This window comes from Pelecanus crispus, chromosome 2, assembly GCF_030463565.1.
Source record: "Pelecanus crispus isolate bPelCri1 chromosome 2, bPelCri1.pri, whole genome shotgun sequence".
Taxonomy (NCBI): Eukaryota; Metazoa; Chordata; class Aves; order Pelecaniformes; family Pelecanidae; genus Pelecanus; species Pelecanus crispus.
Window position 1 is genome coordinate 159,525,153 of NC_134644.1, and position 27,321 is coordinate 159,552,473.

At 42.2% G+C, this 27,321-nt stretch overlaps 1 protein-coding gene across 1 annotated transcript; it reads left to right on the top strand.

Moving 5' to 3' along the window:
• The first annotated feature begins 4,718 nt into the window (after positions 1-4,718).
• On the top strand, positions 4,719-26,857 carry SLC30A8 (solute carrier family 30 member 8). The gene is made up of 8 exons (XM_009486764.2): positions 4,719-4,798; positions 13,042-13,246; positions 17,151-17,289; positions 21,200-21,353; positions 22,166-22,355; positions 22,756-22,861; positions 25,562-25,696; positions 26,712-26,857. The coding sequence occupies exons 1-8, from the start codon at positions 4,719-4,721 to the stop codon at positions 26,855-26,857; spliced, it is 1,155 nt and encodes a 384-aa protein (XP_009485039.1).
• Positions 26,858-27,321: the final 464 nt, after the last annotated feature.

The following is a 27,321-nucleotide window of genomic DNA, read 5'->3' on the forward strand; positions in this document are numbered from 1 at the left end:
AGAAACTCTGAGCTTGGGCACTTCCCTGTGTATGTAGATGTCTAATACTCCTGACCTGAGGTGCCAGCCTCAGTAGAAGAATTCCCACTTGATTTGGTAGCAGCATAGATTTTTACTGTTGGAGGTAATGGTGTACAACACAAAATGGTACCGTGCTATGTTCCTGCTAGATCCCCACTTGCAATGCAAACTCAAATTTCTTTGACAAGGGCCTGAAAAGTAAAAAGTCTTTTTCTCCTCAATTACTTTGTGTAATTTGAAATACCCATCTAAGACATTGCAGAGTAATTCTATCCCTCAGTAGAGAAATAGTCAGTGGCTATCAAAAGTCTCCAGTCTTTTAAAATATTGGTGTCAAACCCCAGATAAAAATATTGAAGTTTAAAAATTCAGTATTTTAAAATATTGAACATTAACATCCTTTTAATGATTTTTAAATTGGCTCTAAATCAGGGTAGATGTTTTCCTTTTGACAGTCACAAAAGGTTACTGCATTACTAGTTTCAAAGAAGAGGGAAGTGCTTTTTCTCTCAATTTGTCTTGCCTCCAGCCTTGGATCCCAAAATGACAGATGGCTGGAGAGGTTCCAGTTGAAGGCACTGGAGCTCCATTGGGTGAAAAAACATGTTCTCGCTATAAATGCAAAAACTGTAATAATCAAGCCCCAGAAATCACAAATGTCTGGATCGCTAGGTTGCAGGCAATGCAGTACAGAGCTACTTGAGCTGATGCCAGAGAAAAGTGGAGAAGAACTTTGTAGATGATCTCTAAGATGTCTCATGCCTGGTAAAATTGACCGACTTCACTGACATTTTCAATTAATAGATGCACTGAATTTCCCTCTGTACATTTAAGCTGTCAGTATCTACTCCCATAATGGCAGGATGAGAGTTTTTGTTTTTTCATTTTTAAAGTGTGGCTGATTAAAGTTGAAATGGGATCAAGGATATGCTTTTTTTACTGATGGAGATTTTGGATAATAATGACGGGGGGCTTTCATTTGCAAAAGCCAGTGTGATGCCTCGCATGTCTGCATTGGATGCAAATGTTGAGAAATGTCCTTGACGAGGGTCATTAGAAGTGGTATGATTGGATATATGACATTTTTAATGTACCCTCAGAAACAAACTGCATTATTATTGAAAGCCCAAGATGAATTTATTGAGATGGTATGAATAATTTCTCTGAAGCAGAAATTCCACAGACAGCTGCTGTCTCTTAATGAGTTTCAGAGTCTGTATGAGGAGGAAACCCAAGTCTTTGTGGAAAGCTCTGAAGAGATTTCTTTCTATCCTTCCTCACAGCCTGTCTCCTGAGAAGCACAACCATCAACACTGACAACAGTAAACACAAAACAAAGGTCTAGATTAAATGCTGGAAATGATCTATGGCTTTATTTTGCTGGTATGCACCTGAGGCTCAAAACCCTTTTGCAAAATGATGGAAACTCATCTATCTCACTAACAGAAGTTACATGCTTCCAGTGATTTGAAAGAGAAACAGGCTTTATCTGTAATCTTCTGAGGTGGATTTTCCTTAAATTGAGGGTGCTTAAACCTGATACTTTGGCTTAGCACCTTAGAAAGACTGAGATCCAATTGTAAATCAGGTCCCAGGCCAGGTTTATTTTTCAGGCATCCCTGGTCTGCAACAGGATGTTGGTGTTTGGTAATTTCTAAAGGAAAGATGAATTGAGAAGCACACAGGGACACTGCAATAATGGTGGTATTTATGAGTCACAAAATCATAGAATCATTTAGGTTACAAAAGACCTTTAAGATCATCAAGTCCAACCATTAACCTAACACTGCCAAGTCCACCATTAAACCATTCCCCTAAGCACCACATCTATGCGTCTTTTAAATACCCCCAGGGATGGTGACTCCACCACTTCCCTAGGCAGCATGTTCCAATGTTTGACAACCCTTTCGGTGAAAAAGTTTTTCCTAACAGACAATCTAAACCTCCCCTGGTGCAACCTGAGACCATTTCCTCTTGTCCTACTGCTTGTTACTTGAGAGAAGGAGACCGACACCCACTTTGCTGCAACCTCCTTTCAGGTAGTTGTAGAGAGCGATAAGGTCTCCCCTCCGTGTCCTTTTCTCCAGACTGAACAACCTCACTTCCCTCAGCTGCTCCTCATAGGACTTGTGCTCCAGACTCTTCACCAGCTTCATCTGCCCTTCTTTGGACATGCTCCAGCACACCAATGTCTTTCTTGTAGTGAGGGGCCCAAAACTGGACACAGTATTGGAGGTGCGGTCTTACCAGCACCGAGTACAGGGGGACAATCACCTCCCTGCTCCTGCTGGCCACACTATTCCTGATACAAGCCAGGATGCTGTTGGCCTTCTTGGCCACCTGGGCACACTGCTGGCTCATGTTCAGCCGGCTGTCGACCAACACCCCCAGGTCCTTTTCGGCCAGGCAGCTTTCCAGCCACTCTTCCCCAAGCCTGTAGCGTTGCATGGGGTTGTTGTGACCGAAGTGCAGGACCCAGCACTTGGCCTTGTTAAACCTCATACAGTTGGCCTCGGCCCATCGGTCCAGCCTGTCCAGGTCCCTCTGCAGGGCCATCCTACCCTCCAGCAGATCAACACTCCCACCCAACTTGGTGTCATCTGCAAACTTACTGAGGGTGCACTCGATCCCCTCGTCCAGATGATTGATAAAGATATTAAACAGAACTGGCCCCAGTACTGAGCCCTGGGGAACACCACTTGTGACCAGCTGCCAACTGGATTTAACTGCATTCACCACAACTCTTTGGGCCTGAACATGCAGCCAGCTTTTTACCCACTCAAGAGTACCCCCCTCCAAGCCATGAGCAGCTGGTTTCTCCAGGAGAATGCTGTAGTAAATGGTGTCAAGGCTTTACTAAAGTCTAGGTAGACAACATCCACATCCTTTCCCTCATCCACTAAGCGGGTCACCTTGTCACAGAAGGAGATCAGGTTAGTCAAGCAGGACCTGCCTTTCATAAACTCATGCTGATTCGGTTTAGGGGATGGGGAGCCAGCAGAAGACCTTATTAGGTATGAATTACAAGCCTGTGTCAGGTTCCAGGGTGCGCAGCTGGAAAGGTTACCTTCCTTGTCCTTCCTTCCTCCCTCTTGGCAGCAGAATAAAATTGCTACTTAATGGCATTTCTGGGGTTGGAAGTAATGTGGTACTTCTGTTTTGTAAGATTTCTGCACATGCCCTGGGTCCATACTAGTCGTCCTTGGACATCCTCTTCTCAAACCAGCCTTGCCAGCCATCCACATTAAGTGTCAGGTCCAGTAAGTGGCTGCAACTTTAAAAAACATTAAAGAGGAACTCTTTAATGTCCAGAATAAGCTAGGAAGTCCCAGGAATGAATCACAAAATTGATCTCTTGCACCAAAGGGGCTTATAAGGGTGCATAGGTGGGTATAAGCACCTGGAAAAAGGCTCTTGAGAAAAGGACATTAGAGAGGCGGAGGTGACAACACATTGTGGAAAAAACCGTGTATTTCTGCCGCTTGCCAGTGGCTGTTCAGAAAGGTGTTTGAGATACCATCAGCTCCTTGGCTCACAGTTTCCAAGGAAGTGTTTGCACAGCTGATATGTGGGAGGCAACATGTGGCTCTCTGATGGCATAAAACCAATTTTTTGCATTTATATGATGTGCAAATGTGCCTCCCTGCTCCCATGAATCTCAGACAGTGTATGTGTTCTGCAAGCTGGGGGAAATGAGGGGAGATCCCAGCTCACCATATACATAATAGGCTACCCATGGTAAAAAAAGGCTGCAGAATTTAAATGCAGCACCCAGCATTTTCTCACTGCCTATTTCTAATCTCTCCTGCAAAGGCAGTGCACGGGTAGGGATCTCAATCACAGTCTGCTTCTGCCAAGAATATGGTAAAGCACAGACAGCGCTAGTGCAAAATTTCCCATTAGTGCTGAAGAGTGTGTCTGAGGCCAGGCTGTGAGAAAGGTGAGGCTGGAGGTCTTCTCCTCCCCTCCAGGGATTGCGGCTGTCGACAGAACTAACAAACTGGATAAAGCAGAAATAACAACCCACAGTCCTTCCTAGTGAAATGAAGATTTCAATAACCTGTGTTGCAAACAGCAATAATAAGCAGTCTCTTCTGTTTTGAACAGGTAGGAGCAAATGTGCCAAGGGTAGAAATAAGCCTTTAGAGCGATCACTTAGATTAAAGAGGCTTGCACTGAGCCGGGGTGAGGGAGATGTACTTTCCTCCCAAGCCGAGGAAGCAGGAAGGCAAACAGTGGTTTGACTGTTTCCAGGCAAGTCGGGCTGTTTTAATCACCTTTCTTCTTCCTTTCAGTGTGCCTGGGCGAGCACCTGCATGCATGTCCGTGTGCGCACCGCTGTGCTTGACCCCGAGCCAGCAAGTGGGAGAGCACGCACCCACCGTGTGACCAAAGAGCGTATCACAGCATCAAACATGGAGGGGAAAAAAGAAAAAAAAAAAAGAGAGGGAGGCCCAAAACCCCCAATCTGACACGCTCAGCAAGTTGCTGTTTGGCATGTTAGTGACGCCACCAGCACTCAGAAAGCAGCTTTCTCTTACAGTGGGTTTATTGAGAAGATTATTAAAACCTTTTCATTTAAAAACATTTGGCAGAGACTTCTGCATAAGTTGGGAGGACATTTTTGCCCACATCCACTTCCAACAGAGAAAGGAGAGTTTAAGGGGGAAAAAAGCAAAACCCCACCGACTTTCCTGATGGCTGCCAAAAAGGGTCCTGAAAGAGCTTGTCTTGTGAGCGAGAGGGACACCAAGAAGTACTCCTTGGCCCTAGACAGGTAACACAGCTCTGTTTCCTTTGCTGCCATTGCTTTATCTTCGAGAGCAATACGAGATCACTGATCTGCCGACGGGCTGCTGAAGTCAAAGTGCGAGGAGCTTCACAGTGCGTACAGGGAACATCTTTCACTACTTTCATAATGTTTTGTTTGATTTCTTCCTTTCCAAACTTTCGTATTAAATGTTTGATGCATTTACTAGACAGCAGCCTGGTGTGTCTGCATCTGCATCTGTGATGGATTGAGCCAATCTACGGTTGAAGCAAGTGTCTCCTGCTATGTATTTTATAAGCTTAGTAGATTTATTGTAGGATGCAAAACCTCATGGATTATGCCACAATTTTAGGCTGAATTATAATAGCGCTATTGACACAATGTTTGATTCAAGGCTCCTTCATGCTTGAATGTCTAAATAATCTATTTGGTGTGAAAGAAATGAGATGCTGTTAAGGACTTGATCCTGCAAAACTTTATTCATGTGGATAGCCTATCAGACTTGAAGCTGATGTACCTCTCATATGCCAGAGGTCCCGTGAGTAAATGCTTGCTTAAGTGAGGAAAGACCCTCTGAAAACATATGCTGTAGCTTGGGTTAAAAAATGAGTATAAATGTCTATCACAAAATAGTTTTGCAGTTGAACTTATTTTCATTCTTCCTCTTGACTCAGACCAGCAAGTATTTTTAAAAGAAAATAGCTGCTCCATTACAGCTTAGCACCTCTTGACATTTCCATTATCTCATTGGTTTTCAGGTTATTTATTGCTTGGCTCTCTTAAAACGCGTGGGACAGAAACTTGGCGTAAACATTGTCAGTTCAAATGGAAATCTGTCTCTCCATGCTCTTATACTGGGGTCACTGCCGTCATATTTTAGTCATTTGAGTGTCTGGGTTATTATTTAAATATTATTACATGGCTCCATAAATATACATGGCACTGTCCAAAATGTCTTTTGCGGTAACATTTGTATTTTAAAAAGATCCCATATGATTCTGCAATTCATTTTAGTTACTGAAGAATATCAGAGCTTTTTTGATAGCTTGCAGTTTTGTGGGCATAGCTTCAGTGGTTGAGGTCCTTTGGCCCCTTGCAACCTCTGGACACAAGAACATCTCTGGATGAAGCCTTCACATGGTGCGGGAAGGGGTGCCCTGAGACAGGGATAGTTGTTAGGCTGCCTCTTGAGGAAGCCCTCTGTTTCCCTGGATTAACAGGAACAGGGAATATTGCCAGTGAGGAGAGGGGCAGGATGCACATCAGGGGCAGTAACCCCCAGCAGCGGATCCTCCCGTCTAAGAGATGATTTACCTTCTGGAGGAGTCGATTTCTTTCTGATAATTATTTCTTAGTTTAGGATTGAAGTTAGTTGAGGCAAATCGCTGCAACAATTACAATTGTTAGGCTGGTTGCTGCAGATATTCCCAACAGCCCCAGAGCTTGAGGGCCAGTCCCAGGAGGGCTCCATAGCAGAGGTCCTGAGATGGCTGAGTTATGGCAGTGGTAACACAGTTCCCCAGGAGGAAGAGGACTTGTCCAGGCATGTGGCTTTTGTGTTGTACCTCTTCTCGGCTTTTCTTGCCAGGTGAATTTTGATTAACTGTATGACCTAATTACTCTGTTCCAGCAATAACCAGAAATGGGGGCTGAGAGCCAGGGTCTCCCTCCCGTTCAGAAGAGCTGGCAGTTCAGAGGAAGCCCTTGCCCTGCTTTCCCTTCCAGCCCAGCAACCCAGGGTGCCAGCTTGGGAGCTGGAGCCAGCGTGGCGGTGGGGATGCAGCCTGCTGGGCTCAGGCTTGCACAGACCGGCTGCGTGCACAGCTTCAGGTGTCTTAAGCCGATCAGTAGCAATAAGCTCATCTTAGCCTTTGGTATAAATTACCACATTTTTCCATTCCCTGTGTGTAGGCTTAATGAACAGCTCTAATGCTTTCAACAGAATTTATTATGCACACACATAGCTTATTTCTTTGCCGTCCCCCAGCCTCTTTCTTTTTAATAAATGCCATTATTACAATACACAGGGAACAAAACTGGTTTTATCTTAACCACGTGAGTAGGAACTCTGAATACAGGTCCTGTTCCCTGCTCACAAGGCTGTGGGGGAGAGTGTTTTGTACATGCCAAGCCGGCCTGTAGTCACTAGCAGGTTTGGATGCATTGAGGCATCCCATGCCAAACTTGAAACACTTACAAGGGGGTGGGCTTTAACTGAGATCTCTGAAAATCAGGTCAGTTGTAGGCTTGTAGGACAATTCAGGTTGGAAGGGACCTCAGGAGGTCTCTGTCCCAATCTCCTTCTCAAAGTGGGGTCAGCCGAGAGATCAAACAAGGTTGCTCAGGGCTTTATCTGGTCTAATCTTGAAAAAAATCTCTCAGGATGGAGACCGCATGACCTATCTGGGAGGTAATCTTCTCCAATACTGAATTATCCTCACAGTCAGGTTTTTTTCCTTGTATAAGTAAAAAGACTTATGACCATTGTCCTCATCCTTCTTCCATCCGCAGCAATAAAGCTCCATCTTCTCAATAATATCTTCAAAAATATTGGCAGGTTGCTGTTAGACGCCCCTGAAGCCACCTCTTCTCTAGGCTGGACAAGTCCAGTTCCCTCAGGGCAAGTGCTCTGGTCCTGAACCATCCTGGTGGCCCTCTGCTGATCCTCTGCCAGTTTATTGATCTTTCCTGTGCTGGAGACTGACTACATGTGGTCTCAGAAGCTGTCTCAGATGCAGGACTTTGCATTCATCTTTGCTGAATTTCATAAGGTCCTGTTTGCCCCTGGCAGCCTATGGCAGCCTTGCCCTCCAATTTATCAGCTGCACCCTTGTCTTGGCATCATCTGCCAACTTGATCGGGGTGCGCTCCACCTCCTCCTCCAGGTAATGGGCAAAGATATTACACAGGACGGGACCCAGGATAGGACACCACTTCTCACCAGCCTCCAGGAAGGGTATGAACCATAATCGTAACAGAGTCTGAAGCTGAGCACTCAGAACTTCCTGCTTTATGCAAAAAAGCCTGTAAGGCATATCAAGTGAGATTCATATAATCTCTTTTTAACTTAAGTCTAAATTAGGTGTGTAAGATAGTTTTCTATGGTCTTTTTACAGTCAATGGTGGTGGTGGGAAAGGATAAATTCTTCAGATGATTAATCATTTGTTATGTTATTTTTTATTTGTTTTCATGTATCTAATGATCTAGATAAACATTTATCAAAGACTAGGGAATGTTTTGACCAAATTCCTGAAGTTCCTATGAATGAAGACAGGCCAGATGATTTTATTTTTTGCTGACAATAGATCAGTGTAATATTGACCAAAAAGATTCAAAATCTCACTTCATAAATCAGTGGATTTGCATCAGATTGTACGATCTACACTGTGAACTAGATTTTGGCTTGATCCAGCATGGATTTCTGGATTTCCAGTCACGTTCTTTATATGTCATTATAGTAGGATTTTGAATACCATCAACACAAGTGAAACTCAAGGCTTCTGGCCTAAAGGTTTTTGTTTTTATTTTGTCTCTGAGGCAAGAGACAAGAAAAAAAGGGGACAATGTTGAAATCAGGAAAGATGTGTAAAAACCTTAGGGCTTGTCTTTACATAGAAGTTTTTAACACAGGGTATTAATGTGACCTGTAGTTATTCCTATCTATTAGTGAAGCCTTAGGCTTGTAATTGATTCCTGCCTGCCAGGTTCATACCAGTAGGCAAAAAGTTTGAAGTGAGCCTGGTAGATCATTTCTTCAGCTGGAGACTGATTTTCTATAACAAGCACATAGGGAATATTTTCTTCTTTTTCTGCCTTCCTGCAGGTGATATGAAAAGTCTTATGGGATCAAAGAGTTCTCATCAAATAAAAGGTTTTCACCACTCCTTGTGCTTTGCAGAAGTCAATGCTCAGGAAAACCTTAAGTGTTTCTTGTGACTTCTGAAGGGTTTTAGCTGGGCCCTGTCCCCTTTGTACTGGCTTGCCAGCTGGCCCCAGGAGCACACAGTATCTTAGGGGACTCAGCAAAACCCATGCCATTGCTTTTGCCCTCGTGTTAGGTGACATGAGGACCCTGTAGAAAGGACTGTGTCTGCCCAGTACTGGCCATATGCTGTCTCCATTATGCCCACTTTAGTTATGCCCACTTCATCTTAGAAAGAAAATTAGAACTGAGATAGTAAGAGGTATGAAACAGAAATTAAATAACTAGGACACAAGCTCAGAAGATTGATGGTTCAGGGGTATAACAGTGATACATAAAATCATGAATGATGTGATGAAGGTAAATGGGGAATGGTCATTCATTATTTCTAACAGTACAAGAACTAATTAAAATATCAGGCAGACAGCTTAGGAGTAACAAAGGATGCATTATTTTTACACAAATCATAATTAAATTGTGGAACTCAACACTTTCAAGTCAGCCAGGTTTGTGGAAGAAAGATCTGTAAAGGGTTATTAAACACAAGCTCTGGTTCAGCCACCTCCCAGCCTCCAGATTTGTGCAACCGGAGTACCGCCCTGGACATGTTCCTTTCTAGTACTTTGTCCCCACATATTCCCGTTGTGCTCATGACAGAGTTTGGATACTTGACTACATGCACTCCTGGTCTAATTCCATGCAGCTCTTGTTATAAAGTTATGCAGAAGGAAATTTATTGACAATACATTTATGCATACATGGCCAGGCCCTCAAAATGAGACTAAATTTCTATATTATAAACAAATTCCCATCTACTAGACACCATAGGGCAAATTCCCATCTACTAGACATCTAAATGTATGCAAATACATAAATATTCACCTTTGTTTTGTGCCCACAATAAGGAAAAGGAGAATCTGAACAGCCAGGCTATAAACAAGGTCTTAAATGGCTTGGAAATATTCAAGATTGGTACATCAGTTGAAATCGGAATGGTGCCAGCATAAGGGAGGTGACTGTGGCTTTGATAAATTTTTCTCTGAAGGCAGTTTCATTGTCCTTTCAGGCACCAAAAAATTACTGTTTTCCCTTGTGAAGGACACGATCTCCTGTGGGAAGTGCAGTGATTCCACATTTTGCTCTTTTGACTGGGGATCTCATAATGGTCTAGGAGGACGGCAATTATTCCCATCAGCCTGCAGATCAAGGCACCCAACAGATCAAGTGAAAACAAACAAAAGGAAGTTGTAATCAAAAGCTCTTGCTAATGATTTCTGTGGAATCTGCAATATGTATTAATATTTTCTCCTTCCCCCCTTCCGGGCATGACTCAGTAGGAGTCTTTCTGTGACATTCCCCCGACTACATTTTTTACAAAGGAAAGAGAATTTGAAATGGAGAAAAGATTATTTTTTAATCTGGGACTCTGCTTGCAGTGTGCTGGTGCAGAGATCTGATGCTCAAAGGCTACATCTTGCTCTAACACACTCAGAAGGGGTTTATGGTTTGACAGAGCTGATCTCTGCACCTTAAGCTTTTGATTCACACATTTTTAAAACTGTCTCTTAGATTCTTTTAATTAGTGGCAGGCTGCTCTTGGAAGAAGAAAATAATGGTTACGCACGGGAGCTGGCAGGAGTCTTCCTAACTTATGGGGCCAGATGCTGCTCTGCGAGTTCAAAGGGAGCAGCGAATGCTCACCACCTCTGACAACCGGGCCACTTTTATTTAGGTACCCTTTAGACAGAAAAATGTGACAATTGCGGGTTTATGCTGTCTGTTTGCTTTTGCATCTGTTCAACAAGATCTGTGCACAGCGCCTTCCTACCCCTCAGTGGTACTCTGAGGTTTTGTTAGCTGATGGAGAGACCTGAAGATTAAAAAAGGGAGCGGGATCACAAAGCGGCCTATTTTGTTAACAGCAAGGAAAGGATTTGGTGGCTCAGAAATCTGCAGGGGTAATTTTGGCATCCCTGCCCTGACAGGCTGTTGAGCTGATCAGGACTCATGTCGTTAAGATGATTTTAATGTTCAATGCCAGCTGATGAAAATTGAGTTAAAGGGAAATGAATTTTACATGCAAACTATAGAAAAGCATTGGAAGTTAACTCCAGAGAGGGATCACGAGAAAGAAAAACTTGCATGCCCTGATCTCCAGGGGACAGTGAGAGAACTACAGTATTTTATTCAGCCATCTGGAAGGAATCAATTTGTGATACCTTCTGAGTCTAATTCATCAGGAAAATATCGTACATAAGTGACACGGTGCACATAAGGAGCCTGATGAATGTAAAACTAAGGGACTGGAGAAGGACTGGCTAGCGGGTACCCCTGCTGCCAGATGGGCAGCCCATTCCCCAGACAGTCCAGCTCCTATTTATTTGTTGTTGTGAGGAAAATAAAGGAAAACACTGACAAAAGGACTAAGAAAACTCACTGTCTCCAGGCATCAGGCATGAAATCTGACCAGCTGCTCTTTCACGCAAGCTCCTCACGTACAGGGGGAACCGGTGAGCAAACAGAGACCACATGCTAACCTGGCTGGGAAACAAGCTGACTCAGGGGAACACGTTGCATCCTTGGAACATCTCAATAATATTTACAAAACCAACCAAATCCGTGCTGATTATCTACAGTTGCAGGGCTTGACTGCCAAGGTGGGTGCTTTCACCAGTATCTCCGCAGTGCTGATGAACACAACGAGGCTGCCTTTGCCTCTTGCCTGTTGGTGGGCTGTGGGGCACCTGGCAGGACTTTGGACCCGCTGAGCAGCTGCAGCCCCCTCAGGCTGCCCAAAAAGGCAGCTGGGAAAAGCTTGTGACTTCAGTGCAATTCTTCTCTTGACTCCAACTGCTACGGATTGGCAGCCACCAGCTTGATTTCTTTCCAGCAAGTTTTTAGGCATCTTGACACTTCCGTAAACAGTGCAGAAATGCTACAGAAAGTCACCAAGATCCATGTACCTTCCAGAGCACAGGTCTCTTTCATGCAACTGAAGAAACAACTCTTCCTGGTCCCAAATGAAAGTCCTTAGTCAGAATGAGGAAAAGAGGCTGTTATTACTGGGGGCAGCTACCCCCACGTCATGCCCCCAGGCTAATTTCAGACTCAGAAACAGCAGTGGAGTTTGCTGCATTCCCAGACAGGTTTGTGGACTACGGACCTACACATACAGACCTCAAATAGCTGTAACACATGGTTATATGGATGTTACATACATGCATCTGGGCAGAATTCACCTTTTGATGCCACAGTGTGCTCCCAAAAGTCTCAGTACGTGGCAGGGGATGTTTTACCAATGGGGGTATTGCATTAGGAGCATCTCTGGCAACAAATGTTGTATCTGGAGAGACATAATGGATTTCAGTCAAGCCTCCTGGGACAGGGTTTAGGGGGTTTTTTTTGCCATTTGGGCTCTTCTTAGTTGAGACATAAGGAGGGAATGTCCTTGCTTACCAAACCACCTTGGGGCCTCCCCTGAGGGAGTCTCTGGGCGGCTCTAGTGAAAGCACCAGATGTCATGGTTGTCCAGGAGCTCAGCCCCGGACATCTCTGTCCCCATCCCATATTTCCTATGCAGGAAGGACAGCATTGAGGTTTTGTGGCAAAGCAGATTTGGCTGGGAAATCACCTTGTGATGGAGCAATGTTCAAAGAGCCACTTCTGAACTTCTCGCCTTTCTATGAAATCAGCGGCACAAAGGGGTCAGCATAGTATGGAGAATCGATTTCTTTGATTTTTTAAGTGCCTTTGAAACTTTTGGGCTAATACTTTCTATGCTCAGGCTCTGCTGGAAGTTTGATAGTTTTTGTAAATGTGTGGAAATTTGAGATAAAATAGTTCTGCATGCAAAGAGAGGAGAGAAATATCTTTAGTCAATTACATTTCAGAAAAAGAAGATATGTATTTTTTTTTAATAGTCTTCCTGACAAAGCTATTGGGAATAAAACACTGAAATTTTCTATAGAATTGTCTCCATGCTATGCTGAATTTTATTACTATTTGCATGAGGTACGACTTTTTGAAAATCATATGGTGTGCACAAAACAGCCTAAGAAAGTCACCCTGTGTTTCATAAACTGCTAAATGATGCAGGAGAGCCCAAAGAGCTAGGAAACACAGCCAGAGTTGTCATTTCATGTGCAGCTCCCTCCCACAGAGCCCTGCTTGTTGTAAGCAAGCTTCTTCTATGACCTGCTCTGCTGTTCCCAACCCTGCTTTTATTCTTTGAAAGCATTAATTACAAAGTTGCTGGGGCTGCAGGGCTAGACTCCCAAATAACCAGGGTTTTTCTTTTTTAACCTGCTGTTTCTTTCAATCCCGAAGGATGAGCTGGCATCAGAAGAATTTAAATGAAGAGAGGCAGCAGCAGGAAGCAGAAGATACTGAAGCTAATCCAGCATATCACTGTCATGGCTACTCACAGGCCTATGAGAACAGAAAAAGGGAGCAGCATCAAGCCAGGAGGAAGCTCTGTATAGCATCAGTAATTTGCATCTTCTTCATGATTGCTGAGATTACAGGGGAGTATGTTTGCTCAAAGAGAGCCCAGTTTGGTGCCCAGCACAGCCATATTCATGCCCTTTTGCACCTACTCTGAGTGCAGCAACCCATGATGCACAGAGGTGAACTCACCTGTGATAAAATAACTCTCCTTTCTCCCCAATCTTTAAAAGAATCGTGGGGGTTTTTTAAGTAAAACTGTCAAAATATTTTCATATATTCATTTAAGGATTGCCTCTGGGTAGGAATACAAGGATCAGTTAATGGTCTAAACTGTTCTCCCAGGTCTTGTTTAAGCTCTGCTAAAAGTGGCTAGCGTATCTTAGCATCATGTCACAAAAGGTTTCTAATAAATTGGGTTACACTTTTTGGAAAAGATTAAAAGATCTTACATGTTTATCCAGGCCAATCAGACCTCAGAACTGATGAAGGCTGCTAGCGGCAGGATCTGATATTAAATGCAACAGTCTTTACAAAACCAAGGGAAATCCAGGGCCAGATTCACCATCTGTTTTTCTTCAGTTAAGTCAATGTATTTATACCAGGGCATGCTTATCTTTTAAACTGGCCTGCTGGTGTGTCTCTGGATCAAGGGAAGATTATTCCCATGTCTAATTAGCCTTCACTTCTGGACCCATCCTACAATATCAAATATAAGTTTTTGGCTCACTCATAGAGCATTAGCGTTTATTCTGTGCCACTGATCTGCTCTCTGCATGGCTTCTGTGATATTTATACCCACCTGATAGTGCCCATCTCTTTCATTTCCCCTTCTCTGTGGTGAGGTGAGGTAAAGCGTAAGGAACCCCACAGGCTTTTGCCACATTGTGCCCCAGGGGATGTAACAAAAATCAGCCAGGAAGGCCTCTGAAATCCATTTTCCCTGCTTCAGCATCTCTGGACCCCCATGAAAATGAAATAGAAAGGCTTTGTCTTCCCCACAGGTGAGAAGTGGAGGCAATGAAAGAGCCGCTGCATTTCTGCTTTCTCCCCTGGCTGCCAAACCCAGCAGGGACTTCTCCAACTCTTTCCTCCCACGCGTTTCATCTGCGTAGTTTGTAGGTCACATGCATTTCCCCATGAAAACTGGTGCATACCACTAATCTCCATGCAGTAATTTCCAGTGCCAGAAGTAATGCATTATTAACAAAACCATATAATCAGTAGGCTTAAGTCTGGTGAATGCGGCAATGCTAGAGGATAATTGGAAGGACAGATGATATGTTAACTAAATGTTTCATTTTGCTTAATGAATCATACAGCTTTTTTGCAGTGACAGCTTAAGTAACAGGCTTGAAGACCATTTTGCTTCAGACCATTAAACTTTGACAAACCAGTTATTAACTGCAGTTACAGACAGCAGTCTATGGAGATTTTTGTAATTACGAATGATACATTTAATTTTTTTAATCGTTAGGCTTGACAGCCTGTGCCTGATGATTGACCACGGAGTGACTGACAGTTTCTACTGCTTTGTCGTATACAAAGCTATAAACATCCATTGTGGGTTAGAGTAAGTCATAAAGGCCACTTGTTGGGAGTATTGATACAAGGCAATAAAAGCCTATAACTATTACACAGGCTTTACTCTTGAAAATAAATAACATGTTCTCCTTCCTTCTCCTCTTAAGGTCAAACAGCTTCCATGGGCATTATTATGCTAAACAGAAGAAACAAAGCTGCATCACTCTCAGAGAGGTTCAAAAGTTGTGCTTCTTTGAATCCCTAGAACTTTCTCCTGATATTTTTGCTCAAACCATCTGTTCTGGCCCTTACTGGTCTCCCAAAAGGGGCACTATTGGCTGAGCCTGATACACCAACTGTCTCTGAAAGACAATTATCTTCTGTTCTTCTAATGCAGATCCATCACAATCTCCATAGATTTGGAGATATCAGTCAAACCAATGACACCCTATGTGCGGCCCTGATATAAAAGTCCGTTCTAAGGGATTTTAGTGGCTAAGGAGCAAATGTGGATTTCAAAGTACTTTATTTCTATTTGGGCACTAGAAAGACAGACAAACCCAACGTGTCATCATGTCAAAAAGGAATATAAAGACTTGACCAGGTTGCTAAGATAAGACGACTGAGATCTCAGAAACTCACCCAAGGCATGAGTTATGCCAGCAATACATAAAATAATAATTTGCCAACATTTTTCAAAGACAGCAGGCTAGAAGCAAGCTTTTGTAGTGCTGTCCCACAGAACATGGAAATACAGTATCTAAAATTCAATAGGGTTTTGCAGGCAGCTTGTGCTCTACATATTTCTTTGCTGAATGATAGCTGATGCCTTGGTTGTTAACATCTGTGCACTGCCAGACAAGCCTGCTTCCCTCTGCTATGCAAAATTGCTTCCTGTTTGGGAAACAGCTACCCTGCAAACAGTGAAACTCTAGGAGCTGTGTCATGGCCAAAAAGTATATGTGCATTTACACATGCTCATGTTCCGGGAAATCCCTATTCTGTTGAATTTTTCATTTTAGTGGAAGGAACGAGATGCCCCCAAATTCTGCAGTTATACTTGCTCCCTTTTGGGAAGTAACTTTCAGGTGGCTGTAAATGGGATGTATGGGGAGGCAACAGAAAAAAATAATATATGCCCTGTATGTGCAATATGCATTCACCTGCAGTGACAAACCATACAGTATTAGGTATTCTAATCTAAAATCTGCATATGAGAGGAAATTAAACAGACAATCCATCCTGCTGTCATGAAGACTTTCCGTCTAAAAGGAAACAAAACTTGCGTCTACATGTGCCTTTGGCAGTGGTATCTTGCCAAAGGTTTGAATGAGACATTTTACAATGTTTCTCAGGATTTATTGATTCTCATATGGGTTGTGGTCAAGAGAAACAGGTGAGCTGAAATTAATTAAATGACTGAAGAAGGATGGAAATATATTGCCGAATGCAGAAACTAGATGATTTGGCTCTACTATTTCACATTTCCACTTTTCTACATTTCTACCCTGATGAAAAGATTCTCCTGCTATAGCAAGTTGGCAGGACAGCTTCCTGCCTGTGATCCTTGTTTTCTCCTGCAGCCATTGGCAGCTGGGGTAGTTTAGAGCAATCTTTTAGTTTCTTTGGATTTGCCTTTAGCCCTGAGATGTGGTTAGAAGAATTTGGCAAAATAATGGTATTTGGCTTACTGGGTAAAAGAAATGTGGTTTCAGATAGCCTAACATGGCTTGAGTTTTCTTTTCAGAATTCACATGAAACCAAAATCCCCCAAAGTCAAATGACATTCAGCCACATTTTTCCAGCTCTAGTGGCAAAATTAAATCATGCATTACAGATGCAAAATGATAGATTAGTCTTGCAAACAGAACATTTTTCTCTACGCCCTCACCAAAATGGCTGGTTGTTTATCACAGCTCTTCTATTGGGACCTTTCCTTTTACTCCTGTTTTAGTGTTGCATGTGACAAATAAGAAGTTGGGCATCCAGCCATCCAAAACTCAGGAAAAGCATGCATATTTTCCTATAACAAATAGGAAATTAATCCCGTAAGCTAAGAGTCTGAGTATTTGTACATACATAAAAATATTAGCAAACTGTGAAGACATAGTGGGAGGATACTGGAAATGTGATCCCTAATACTGCTTTTCACCAAGAAATCTGATATTAAAACAGTCCAATAGTAGTATAACCACAGCACTAATGTATCACAACTCTAACTGTGCTTAGGACTCTCTCTGTCTCTCTCAGACAAAGAAATTTAGCTTATTTCTATTAATTCATACCTTTCACTGCATGAATGAGGTACAAATGAAACTAACTTTCAAGAGTTTTAAGCCTTGTGTATGATCACGGAAAATTGAATGTTCCCTTTGATTCACAGCAAAGCAGGTCTTGAGTTTCATCTGGTCCACTCAAGCTTCTGACCAGAGCCATGATACAGACCCGTGTTTCACACAGGTGGGCAGATCGCCGGGAGCCTGGCAGTGATCACCGATGCGGCACACATCCTGGTGGACCTGACAAGCTTCCTGATCAGCCTCTTCTCACTGTGGCTTGCCTCCAAACCTCCCACCAAGCAGCTAACTTTCGGGTGGCACCGAGCAGGTAGCAAACATGTCACAGTATGAACATGTGGAATGGGAAAGGGAAGTCATCACAGCCAGGGACTGGAAAACATGCCAATGTCCAACATAGGTCTGCAGATATTCAAAGACAGTGCACTACTGCTCTCAAAGCCCCCAGGACAAACAGAGCAAGCCAGTGAGCTTCAAAGAAATAAAAAGCATAGTCATGTCTTATTTAAAAACATGTCTTTCAGTTCATTAGTGACTATAGTTTTGGGCTGGTGCTAGCTTTGGCTGAGATAACAGCAACTGCTCTCGGTGACTTGAGTGTGAGGAGGACTGAGTCCTCAATCTACTATGAAATACAAGTTTCTATAAAAGCAGCAATACCCATAAAAATGAGGGTCTATTCCATTTACAGAATGATAAAGCAAATCATTAAATTATTTTAAAAAGACAACAATGTTATATTTGTAGAAAAGTTGAGATCCTTTAATGTTCACCATTCTCTAAATCCTCTCCCTGCATATCTCTTTATTACTGCTGGGTTTTATCAGATGGAAGCACTGGTAGGTTTTGAAAGTTCTTTGTCCTCAACCAAAATCAATATATTTACAGATGACACCTAATACCAAAAGCCTTACAATCAAACACAAGTTCTTTTACAAAAGACAAGACATCAGCAAAATATTAACCATGAGAAAAATTTTCTGGGGGTATGATTCTGTTCAAGATTTAGACACCTAAATATCAATGTCTACACGTAAGTGAACACATATAAGCAGAGGGTCCAAGTTTCTGATATGTTCAACAGAAATCTAGGCTCTGTTCTGCTGTCTAAACATAGAGGTCTAGTTCTACACCCCTAGGGTGTCTGAGACTTATGCATGGGAATGACAGCTGTGGGACAAGACCCACAAAAGACTGCAGAGGATTCCAAGCACTTGATCAGGGCATCTCAGATGCCACCAGACACTCATAGTTAAGAAACTAGGATATGTTCCCAGTCAGTCAATGGAGCAGGGACCTGCGTGAATCACCATTAATTTGATGTCCATTGTCCACAATGGGAGTTTAGACACCTAGCTCACACCTACATGTGGACATTTTAATTTAGTTGCCTCAGGCTGGAAATGGCTGTTGTGTGTCTTAGGGCTCAATTTATTTTTGCTCATATGTAAGGGATTGGTGCTATCTGAAATATCCTAATGTGTTCCACAAAGTCTCCAATCACCACTCTAGAAGGCTATGGGTCATCCATACATCTTATGTCAAGTCATACATAGAGGTGTCAGTGTATCTCAAATGCCTGTAGACACCTATGCAGCTGAACTGAGGACTCAGATGATAAATGCTTCAGGGATGTTTAATATGAAGGTCCAGAAACAGCTTCTGACTCAGAATGTCTGCAGGCCAAGGTTGACTGTAGCTGCAGAATGTACCAGAAATAACATATGCCATACTCATCCTGTCTTTATATTGCTCCCTAAGTATATTCTACCAACCCTGCTGGAAACAGGCTGCTGGATGAGGGGAAGGTTTAGTATGACTGAAACGTGGCTGGCATTATGTTGCCAACACACAGCTGAATTTTGCAGCCTTAGCAAGCTACTACTTACCATCGGTTGATCCATAATTACTTTTTGTGTTTATGCTCTCTTAGCCTGGGAATAAAGGAAAGTGAAAGACTCCTCTCTTGCTGACGAGATGGTAGGCAGGTTCAGCCACCTCATGTAACTTCACCCTCAGTCTGTGTTTTTTTTGTTAGGTTTTGGCGGGGGGTTGTTTGGTTGGTTGGTTGGGTTTTTTTGTCATTTCAATGCAGAACTTCAAAACCAATCCTTTATTGCCTTTTTATCCTGGTAGCAAAGACAGCCCTGCATCAAATGTCAGTGGCTATTTAATTGCATTCCATGATAGTTACCCTGTTTCTTGATTATTTTCCCAGCTATATTTCCAGTTTAATATGCAGGTGGGTGCCTTTATAGAGTAGCTGAGGGCAGTCAGGTGGGTGGCAGAGTCACTGTGTGCCAACTACCAAAGTCTTGCAGGTGCAGCCCTCCATGACACTGGAAGCTGTTTTTTCACTGTTTTTCTCAGACTGATAGATAGGGTTTGTTGTGCAAAGACTGTGTGTGGACTTGGGTTTAGCAGGAGCCATCTGAATGCCTCCTGTCTTCTAAGCCAGACCCAGGCAGCAGAATCAGTCAAGACAGCAGTTAAACACAATTGTTTGGGTGTGCAGGTACTTTCAGCAACATGGTTAGAAGCATAATATTGAAGGAGACTGATAGTATGAGCCAGACCTACTTCCAGGTAGGAGACCTCTCTTCAACCTCTATTTCTTAATCTCTGGTATGATTCAGAGTTTCCCAAACAATCCTATGCTATTGTTTGCTGTGCTCTGTTAGTGCAACTAGTTCTGAAGAAATGTATCTGAGAACATCTCAAGTAAAACATTTAGTACTACTGAACTAGTCTGTAAGCTTAGCTAAACTTTTACTAAGTTACTACATTGAAAAGTAATAGGTATTTTCACCTATGTGGGTAAAGATGCTCTCTAACTTTTCCAGCTGTGGAGTATATGCACACACACACACACACACAGACATTCATGCAGGTGTTCACAAAAGTTGTCAGCTCTTTTCATGGCAATGATACCATAGCCATCAACACCTTCAGCTGGGCCAGGTTTGCAGGGTTTCAACCTGTAACTTGCAGAAAATAAAAACACCAGGTTTATCAGAAAATAGAAACACAATGCTTTATGTAAGCTTCTCTCTGTCTACTTCTAAGCAAAACTAGGTTTCCCTGTCAGTGCACTTTCATTCATTATTTGTCAGTTTTAGACAAAATGGCTATTTTGATAAGCATCTGGAGTCTGGACTGCTGCAAAATGTGTGACCCTCATAAAAATATATTCAAAATCATAAGATGAGTTTCAGCTGCTTTTGTGAACTGACAGTGGAGGTCTGTGCAAGTGCTTTGCTCTTTCTGGCTATCTACCACCTTTCACTTTACTGTGAACTTTCATTTTCCTTGGTATTGTCTCAGTTGTGCTCATAAAGTGCCACACTTACCCATTCAAGTCACATGGCAATTACTAGTCCCACATCCTATTAAAAACATGCCGCGTGTTCATACGAACATTCCCGGACCTCACCTACGGCAGTGCAATAAAAGGTGGCCTTGGGGAGTGGATTTATTTGAGCCCAACTCAGAGCCAATAGAGACAAAATTAAATTTTGCTGCCCCAGGGAAAAAATAACTTCTTTTGTCCTCATCACCGCTGGTGGCACAAAAATGATTTTGTGGCATTGGCAGGATGAGTCCCCGGAGAGAGGAAGGAGAGGTTTTGCTGGCAGGACCTCGTCAGGGGCTGTCACTGCCTTTCTGAAGTGTGAACTGACAAGAGGTGTGCAGAAACTAGAGAGGCTACTGGAGGGGAATTATGTCTGCCAGTTTGGGTGAGCCATGCCTCTCTCCTTCCCTTCAACCTCTGCTCCCGTGACTAAGATAATCTTGGGGGAGGAGGGCTGGTTCCTGGGGCCTTCAAACCATACTGGCAGGGCCAGGCAACTATGTAAGGTGTAGAAGAATTGCTCTTTTATCCTTTTCTACCTTTACAGCTCCTTTTCCTCCTCCCAAAACTCCCCAAACAATCTTTTTCATCTCTCCAATTTCTCCAAATGCCACATGAACTCAACACTGGAATGGGCACATAAGTAGCAGCAGGTAGAACAGGCTTAGGCCACCACATGCATAGGGCTTCCCTGGGGTGACCAGGAAGGGTTTTGGCCCATTCTTTGTGAGCATCAAGGCTGACAATACATAAGAAGTAACTGCTGGCTATAAAGCTCACAAACCTGGAAGCATTACCAACGATCCCTTAAAATTTCTTGTGTTTCTGTTATAACTCCTGTTAAAATCAGGTTTTTTTAAATTCCTAGAAATTCTGGGAGCTTTGATGTCTATGATAATCATTTGGATGGTGACTGGTGTGTTGACGTATTTGGCTAGCATGAGGCTGCTACACCCCAATTATGATATTGATGCTACAGTGATGCTTATCACCTCCGCTTGTGCTGTGCTCGCCAACATCCTGTAAGTTACTTTGTTTTGCTCTCCATATGACTTTTGAACCTTGAACCTGCTGCCATATTTCCATAAAAAATGATAGAGGGGTATTGGCCTCAAAAATCTTAAGTGTTTATGAGTTTCATGAGAATATGGAAAGGGGTAGGGAAGAGAGATCCTGCTTCTCATTGAAGGCTGCAGTTGCTCTCCTCCTTTCTGTTAGCTGCCACACTGGGGAGGGAAATTATAAATGCACAGACTCCAGGAAAAGATTAATCTCCATCTCGCTTTTTATTAGATGTCAGAACATTCAAGGACTCTGTAGAAAATGAGGCCTTATTAATTCCCCTGTTCACAGAGTTTCTTGTTTGTATATGTCATGGTTCCCTGGCCAACTCCCCCAGTTTCTATACTGAGCATGACATCATATGGCATGGAATATCCCTTTGGCCAGTTTGGGTCAGCTGTCCTGGCTGTGCCCCCTCCCAGCTTCTCGCTGGCAGGGCGTGAGAAGTTGAAAAGTCCTTGACTAGGGTAAGCACTACTTAGCAATAACTAAAACATCAGTGTGTTGTCAGCATTATTTTCATGCTAAATGCAAAACACAGCACTATGCCAGCTACTAGGAAGAAAATTAACTATCCTAGCCGAAACCAGGACAGTATAAAAACCACTGAATCACCTAGGAATTATCTGTTTAGCCACTCTGTATTTTTACCTAATGTGTCTGATTTTTCTGTTCAGCATTCAGAGGTAAGAGGATTGATGACGTGTGTGACATCACTGCTTTCAGAGATGCAGTAACCCCACTGATATTTGCAGCTTTACATCTCTTGCAGACTCAGCCTGATTCTGCATGAGACTGGCCATGGGCACAGCCATGGGGCACAAGCCAGGGAACACATGTCGGCCCCTCTAGAAAAGGCAACTCTGAGCAATGCCAGTCTGCGGGCAGCCTTTGTGCACACCATCGGAGATCTATTCCAGAGTATTAGTGTGCTAATTAGTGCACTTATCATCTTCTTTAAGGTTAGTTTTATTAGTTCACTTGCCTTGCAATTAAGGATAACAGTTACTTTCATAGCATTGTGACACTTGGTACTATGTAAATAATTTCTCTGTCTTAATGATATACATTGTAATTTAGTCAAAGACAATTATACTCATTCTTGGGAATTGAAATGACTGTTGAGATTGTAACACTTCCTTCTTGGTGTCTCAACTGCAAGGAGGATACTTTGGTGTCTCTCCCTTTCTTTGCCTGTAGCGCCTTCATTCCCTGTGCTGAGGCTCCCTAACAGGCAAAGGAAGTCAGCACTCATTCTGCACTAAATGGATGGAATATATTATTCTTTGAGATTAACTAATTAAAAATGGCAATAACCAACAATAATGAAATTAACAAAGTGATGTGTTCATATTTTTCCAGCCAGAATGCAAAATAGCTGACCCAATCTGCACATTTGTGTTTTCCATCTTTGTTCTGGCAACCACCATCACCATTTTAAGGGATATTTTGATTGTGTTAATGGAAGGTAGGACCTGATTCCAGAACGAATACAGTTATATTCTGGGGTTTTTCTGTCTTTTTATCTATAACGCTTATACTCACTGACAAAAGAATAATAGCACACTTCTGTATCATTTTCCAGTATTCTCATAATTCTGATCATACTTTAAACCCAACTACAATTTTAATCAAAACTGTTTTCTACCATTGCACTAGAAGATTTTTATATGTGTCAGTTTTCATAATAATCTGTGTACTGGTGTTTTGCTAATGAATTCCCAATGTGTTTCCTAAAACTGAGTTGCTTTTGTTTGTCGTATGTGTAACATTGCTTTTTATCACCCCTTTGGCGTATGAGATGTCTACTCACTCTGTTCATTGTGTAATTCCTTTACCCATATGAAATACAAGTCTTTGCCAAAAAAACCCTCAAAGAAAACAGAAGGACTGTGCTTTGAACTGTGTCTGTGAAATAGGCTGAGTGCAAGAGGCAGAAGTTAAAAAGATTTTTAGTTACGCCAGTCCAGAAAAGCAAGCCGATGGAGTTTTCCAGTCACGTTCAGGTGCTAGGGAATAGGCAATTCTCAGCACATCAGCAGCAAAAACTAGGCTTAGCAATATTTAATCCTGTCAGCTATGGGCCTGAACATTTGATTTGCAAGGCCAAATTACTTAAGCAGTCATAGATGCATGTTTTTGTCTTCCTTACACTGAATAATATAATGCAATCTCTTTCTCAGCTATGAAGACATAAAGATTAAAGGGAAAAGTAGCTCTAACAATGTAGATTTTGAATGGATACGAGTTACTCAGTGTGACTGTCTGCAGGCCTATTTACTTCTCTCTTTCGCTTTGCACCTACTTCTGTTTCAAGAAGTAAAATTTCCAATATTGTTTTACAGTAAAGCTTCATTCTAGGGTTGGTTTGCTTTCAGTGACTGTGAGATAGAGATACATTTGTGTAGAAGTGTAGCTAGACAGAGTGCAGCACCTGGCTGTATCTTGGCTGCCAAAAAATCAGAAGATCTCTTGATTACTGAAAAAAAAAATCAAACTACCAGGAAGGCCTGGCAGCCCCTGACACTCAGGTGTCTCTTTCTCAGAGCAGTGATTCCCAGCTTCCGTAAGCAGTGCTGACATGCCAAAAATTGGCAATGCTCTGTTCCCCTCTGCAGCAAGCCCTTTCACACTGTCCTTCTGGGGAGGTCTCTGAAGCCACACTGTCCTTCTGGGGAGGTCTCTGAAGCCAATCTCCTACCTCTTAAGTAGCATATTCTGCCCAGAATTTTCTAAAGAGAAATTGGATGTTGGAGCTGGTATTGGAGGTGGCTCTTACCCCATGCATCCAGTCTGTCCTGCGGTGTCAGCCCCACAGCCCCTGTGACTGTGTCATGCAGGCACTGACTGTCCATGGTTTTCTCTAAAGAGCATGTACATGTCAGCATCATATTCTGCTAACTCAGTACTCCATATAGCATATAATTCTTGTAATAAATGGATAGCACAAAGCATACAGCACTGAGGTCATTAATGATTCGGGGTTGTTCAGCCTGGAGAAGAGAAGGCTGCAAGGAGACCTTATTGTGGCCTTTCAGTACTTAAAGGGGGCCTACAGGAAGGATGGGGAGAATCTTTTTAGCAAGGACTGTTGTGACAGGACAAGGAATAATGGATTTAAACTAAAGAAGAATAGATTTAGACTGGATATAAGGAAGACTTTTTTTACAATGAGGGTGGTGAAGCACTGGAACAGGTTGCCCAGAGAGGTAGTGGAGGTCCCATCCCTGGCAACTTTCAAGGTCAGGTTGGACGGGGCTCTGAGCAACCTGATCTGGTTAAAGCTGTCCCTGCTCACTGCAGATGACCTCTAAAGGTCCCTTCCAACCCAAAGCATTCTATGATTACAAATAATTATCAGCTATGGTATGAAAGACAAAATTAACCAATACTGTGCTTATCATTATTATACTTCATAACTGGTGGCATTAAAAATATTTTTCAGTTTACTGATCCAAGTGAAGCATGATGAGTATAGCTGTTCATGTGGGCATAGAGGTGCATTTCCAAACTCCCAGGTCTCACTGCAGGGAAGACCTGTATTTAAATTCCTTGGTCAAATTTGTATTTAGATTAAACTCTGAATTTCATGTTCATGAATTCACCCTATCACAATTGCCCTCACTCTGAATGAGGGTTGTCACCATCATCATCTTTTGTAAGAAGGCTCATCTAGGAAAACAATCACTGATCTACTCAATAACTAGACCTGGGATCTAATCTCATCTAAGATTCCTGAGTCAAACTATTTTAATCTTTATGTTTGTCTTTCTCTCTCTGCTAAACAGATGTTTCTCTATTGTGTAAATGTATTGAGGGCAGAATCCCTCAGAGGTGCTCCAGTGATACCATAAAATCTGCACTCACAAAAGATGTTGGTGCACAACTAGGACATCATCTGGCTAAACAGCTCATTTCCCTATGTAAACTGGACCCTCAGAGTATCTCCTGAGATATACATGAGTCTCATTCTTCCATGAAGGAGTATAAAACAAGGGATAGGATTAAATTTCACAGTGAACTCTGAAATAAACAGGTTTTCCAAAGCATTGAGTATCTTCATAAAAGTTATACATCTAACTGAATAAAGGTTCATGATGTATTTTCCTCTAACGATCATCATTTTTATCTCTTCAAATTTTTTTTCCCACCAATATCTCCTTTTCAGGAACATCAAAAGGATTTCCTTATGATGCAGTGAAAGCAAGAATTTTAGCAGTTGAGAAAGTGGAGTCTGTTCACAACCTTCATCTTTGGTCTCTGACAATGAATCAAACTATTCTATCTGCTCATGTTGCCACAGGTCAGTAAATTTCTGTGAACAGGGAGTAAGTATCCAGTTGCTGCCTCGTAAAGGTCAGTCTCTCCTGACTGGGATACAACTGACTGTATATCTGTTGTTTGTTAAAAAAAATGTCATCATTTTGTTGGAAAAATAACAACAACAACAACGACGAAAGCTCTCAAATCCTACTCCCAGAAATCTTGCCAAAACAACAGGGACCTCTACTTAGCCTGAAACTTGACAACTGCAGAGGTTGTGGAGCAAGGAAGTAAACTACAAGATATTTTAAATAAATTAGAAGAATTAGGCCCAGGCTGGATTTTTCTCACAATATCAAATAGATTTTGGAGTGGATTTGTCAAACTTGAAAACTGTTAATTGCTATAAGAAAAACTTACAGGGCATATCTGCATTCCTGATGCATCTCTAGCTGTAAAACAATCTTTAAAACATAGCTTGGAGCATAGAGGTAACGCCAGGGGAACAGTTCATCTTTAAAAATATTTTTTTAAAATGTAGTCCTTATCCCTGTTGACAAATTGTCCACTACCCAGATTGATTTTCTTGTTTATCTGTTTGCTTTGTACATGTTAAGGTTTATATAAAAAAAAAATTCCACCTGTGTTTGGCCAAGAATGGCTTCAGAGGCAAAGTCCTCCATGCAGTCCCTGCTTCCTAAAAAGAATGGGTCTATCAGCCACCCGAATCACTTGGCACTGTTGCTACTCCCTGGCTGGCTGAACTAATCTTTATTAAGTATTCCTGCTTTCCTCCAGTCTTCTGCCAAACTGAATTTCTTTGGTGATTACTCTTAGCTCAGCTCTTGCCAAAATTGCATATTCTGACCACATTTGAATGAACAAGCTTTTGCTGACATGCAGGTTCCTGAAAGGAGAATAAAAAGGACAAGAAAGACTTCTCAAAACAAACTTTATGTTAGAAGTTTGTGAATAGCTTCTGTCAGTAAACACTTACTCTCCTTTAAAGTATTATATTATATGCATTTTGATTATTTTCTGCTTGCTATCTATAGCAGACACAGCAGATAGCCAGAAGATTTTGAGAAATATTACTCAAACCCTGTTCGAGCACTACAGCTTCCACTCCATCACCATTCAAATTGAATCGGGAGAGGATCAGAAACGAGACTGCAACTTCTGTCAAGAGCCCAGGGATTAAAGGGCTCATATTATGCAAAATAATGGTCACTCCTCTTACAGGTCAATGGACTATATGTACTGGTTGTATGTAATTGATTAACAACAAATGGTAATTAACGGAACTAAAAAGCCCTGCCACTGCAAGCAGTGCATGGATCTTTATTTGTTGGTATCATCTACCAGGAGAGAACATGTATTAGGTCCATCCATCAGTTAGATTACCTGTCCATCAGCGGTGACTTTCAATTACAAGAGAAAGTATCCAAATTATTCTTGACTAGAGCAGCAGATTGGCACTAAAGCAACATTTAAGAGTGCCTTTTTGTAACCACAGGTAACAAAAAACTAATCAACCTTCAAATTACCAGCAAACCAATTATCACAAAACAATGAAATGTAAGTTTGGTGTTAGCAAAGCTCAAGACTTACTCAGGATAAAAGAGAAAATTTTAATTAGCACAAGGGATGAAGAGATCTGGGAAA

Bases quoted from the DNA above. Each gene is read 5' to 3' on its own strand.
- SLC30A8 (XM_009486764.2), top strand. From the start codon at position 4,719: ATGGCTGCCAAAAAGGGTCCTGAAAGAGCTTGTCTTGTGAGCGAGAGG. The intron at 21,354-22,165 runs GTAAGTTACTTT...CATCTCTTGCAG, and splicing joins GCTGTGCTCGCCAACATCCT to ACTCAGCCTGATTCTGCATG. The intron at 25,697-26,711 runs GTCAGTAAATTT...TGCTATCTATAG, and splicing joins ATCTGCTCATGTTGCCACAG to CAGACACAGCAGATAGCCAG.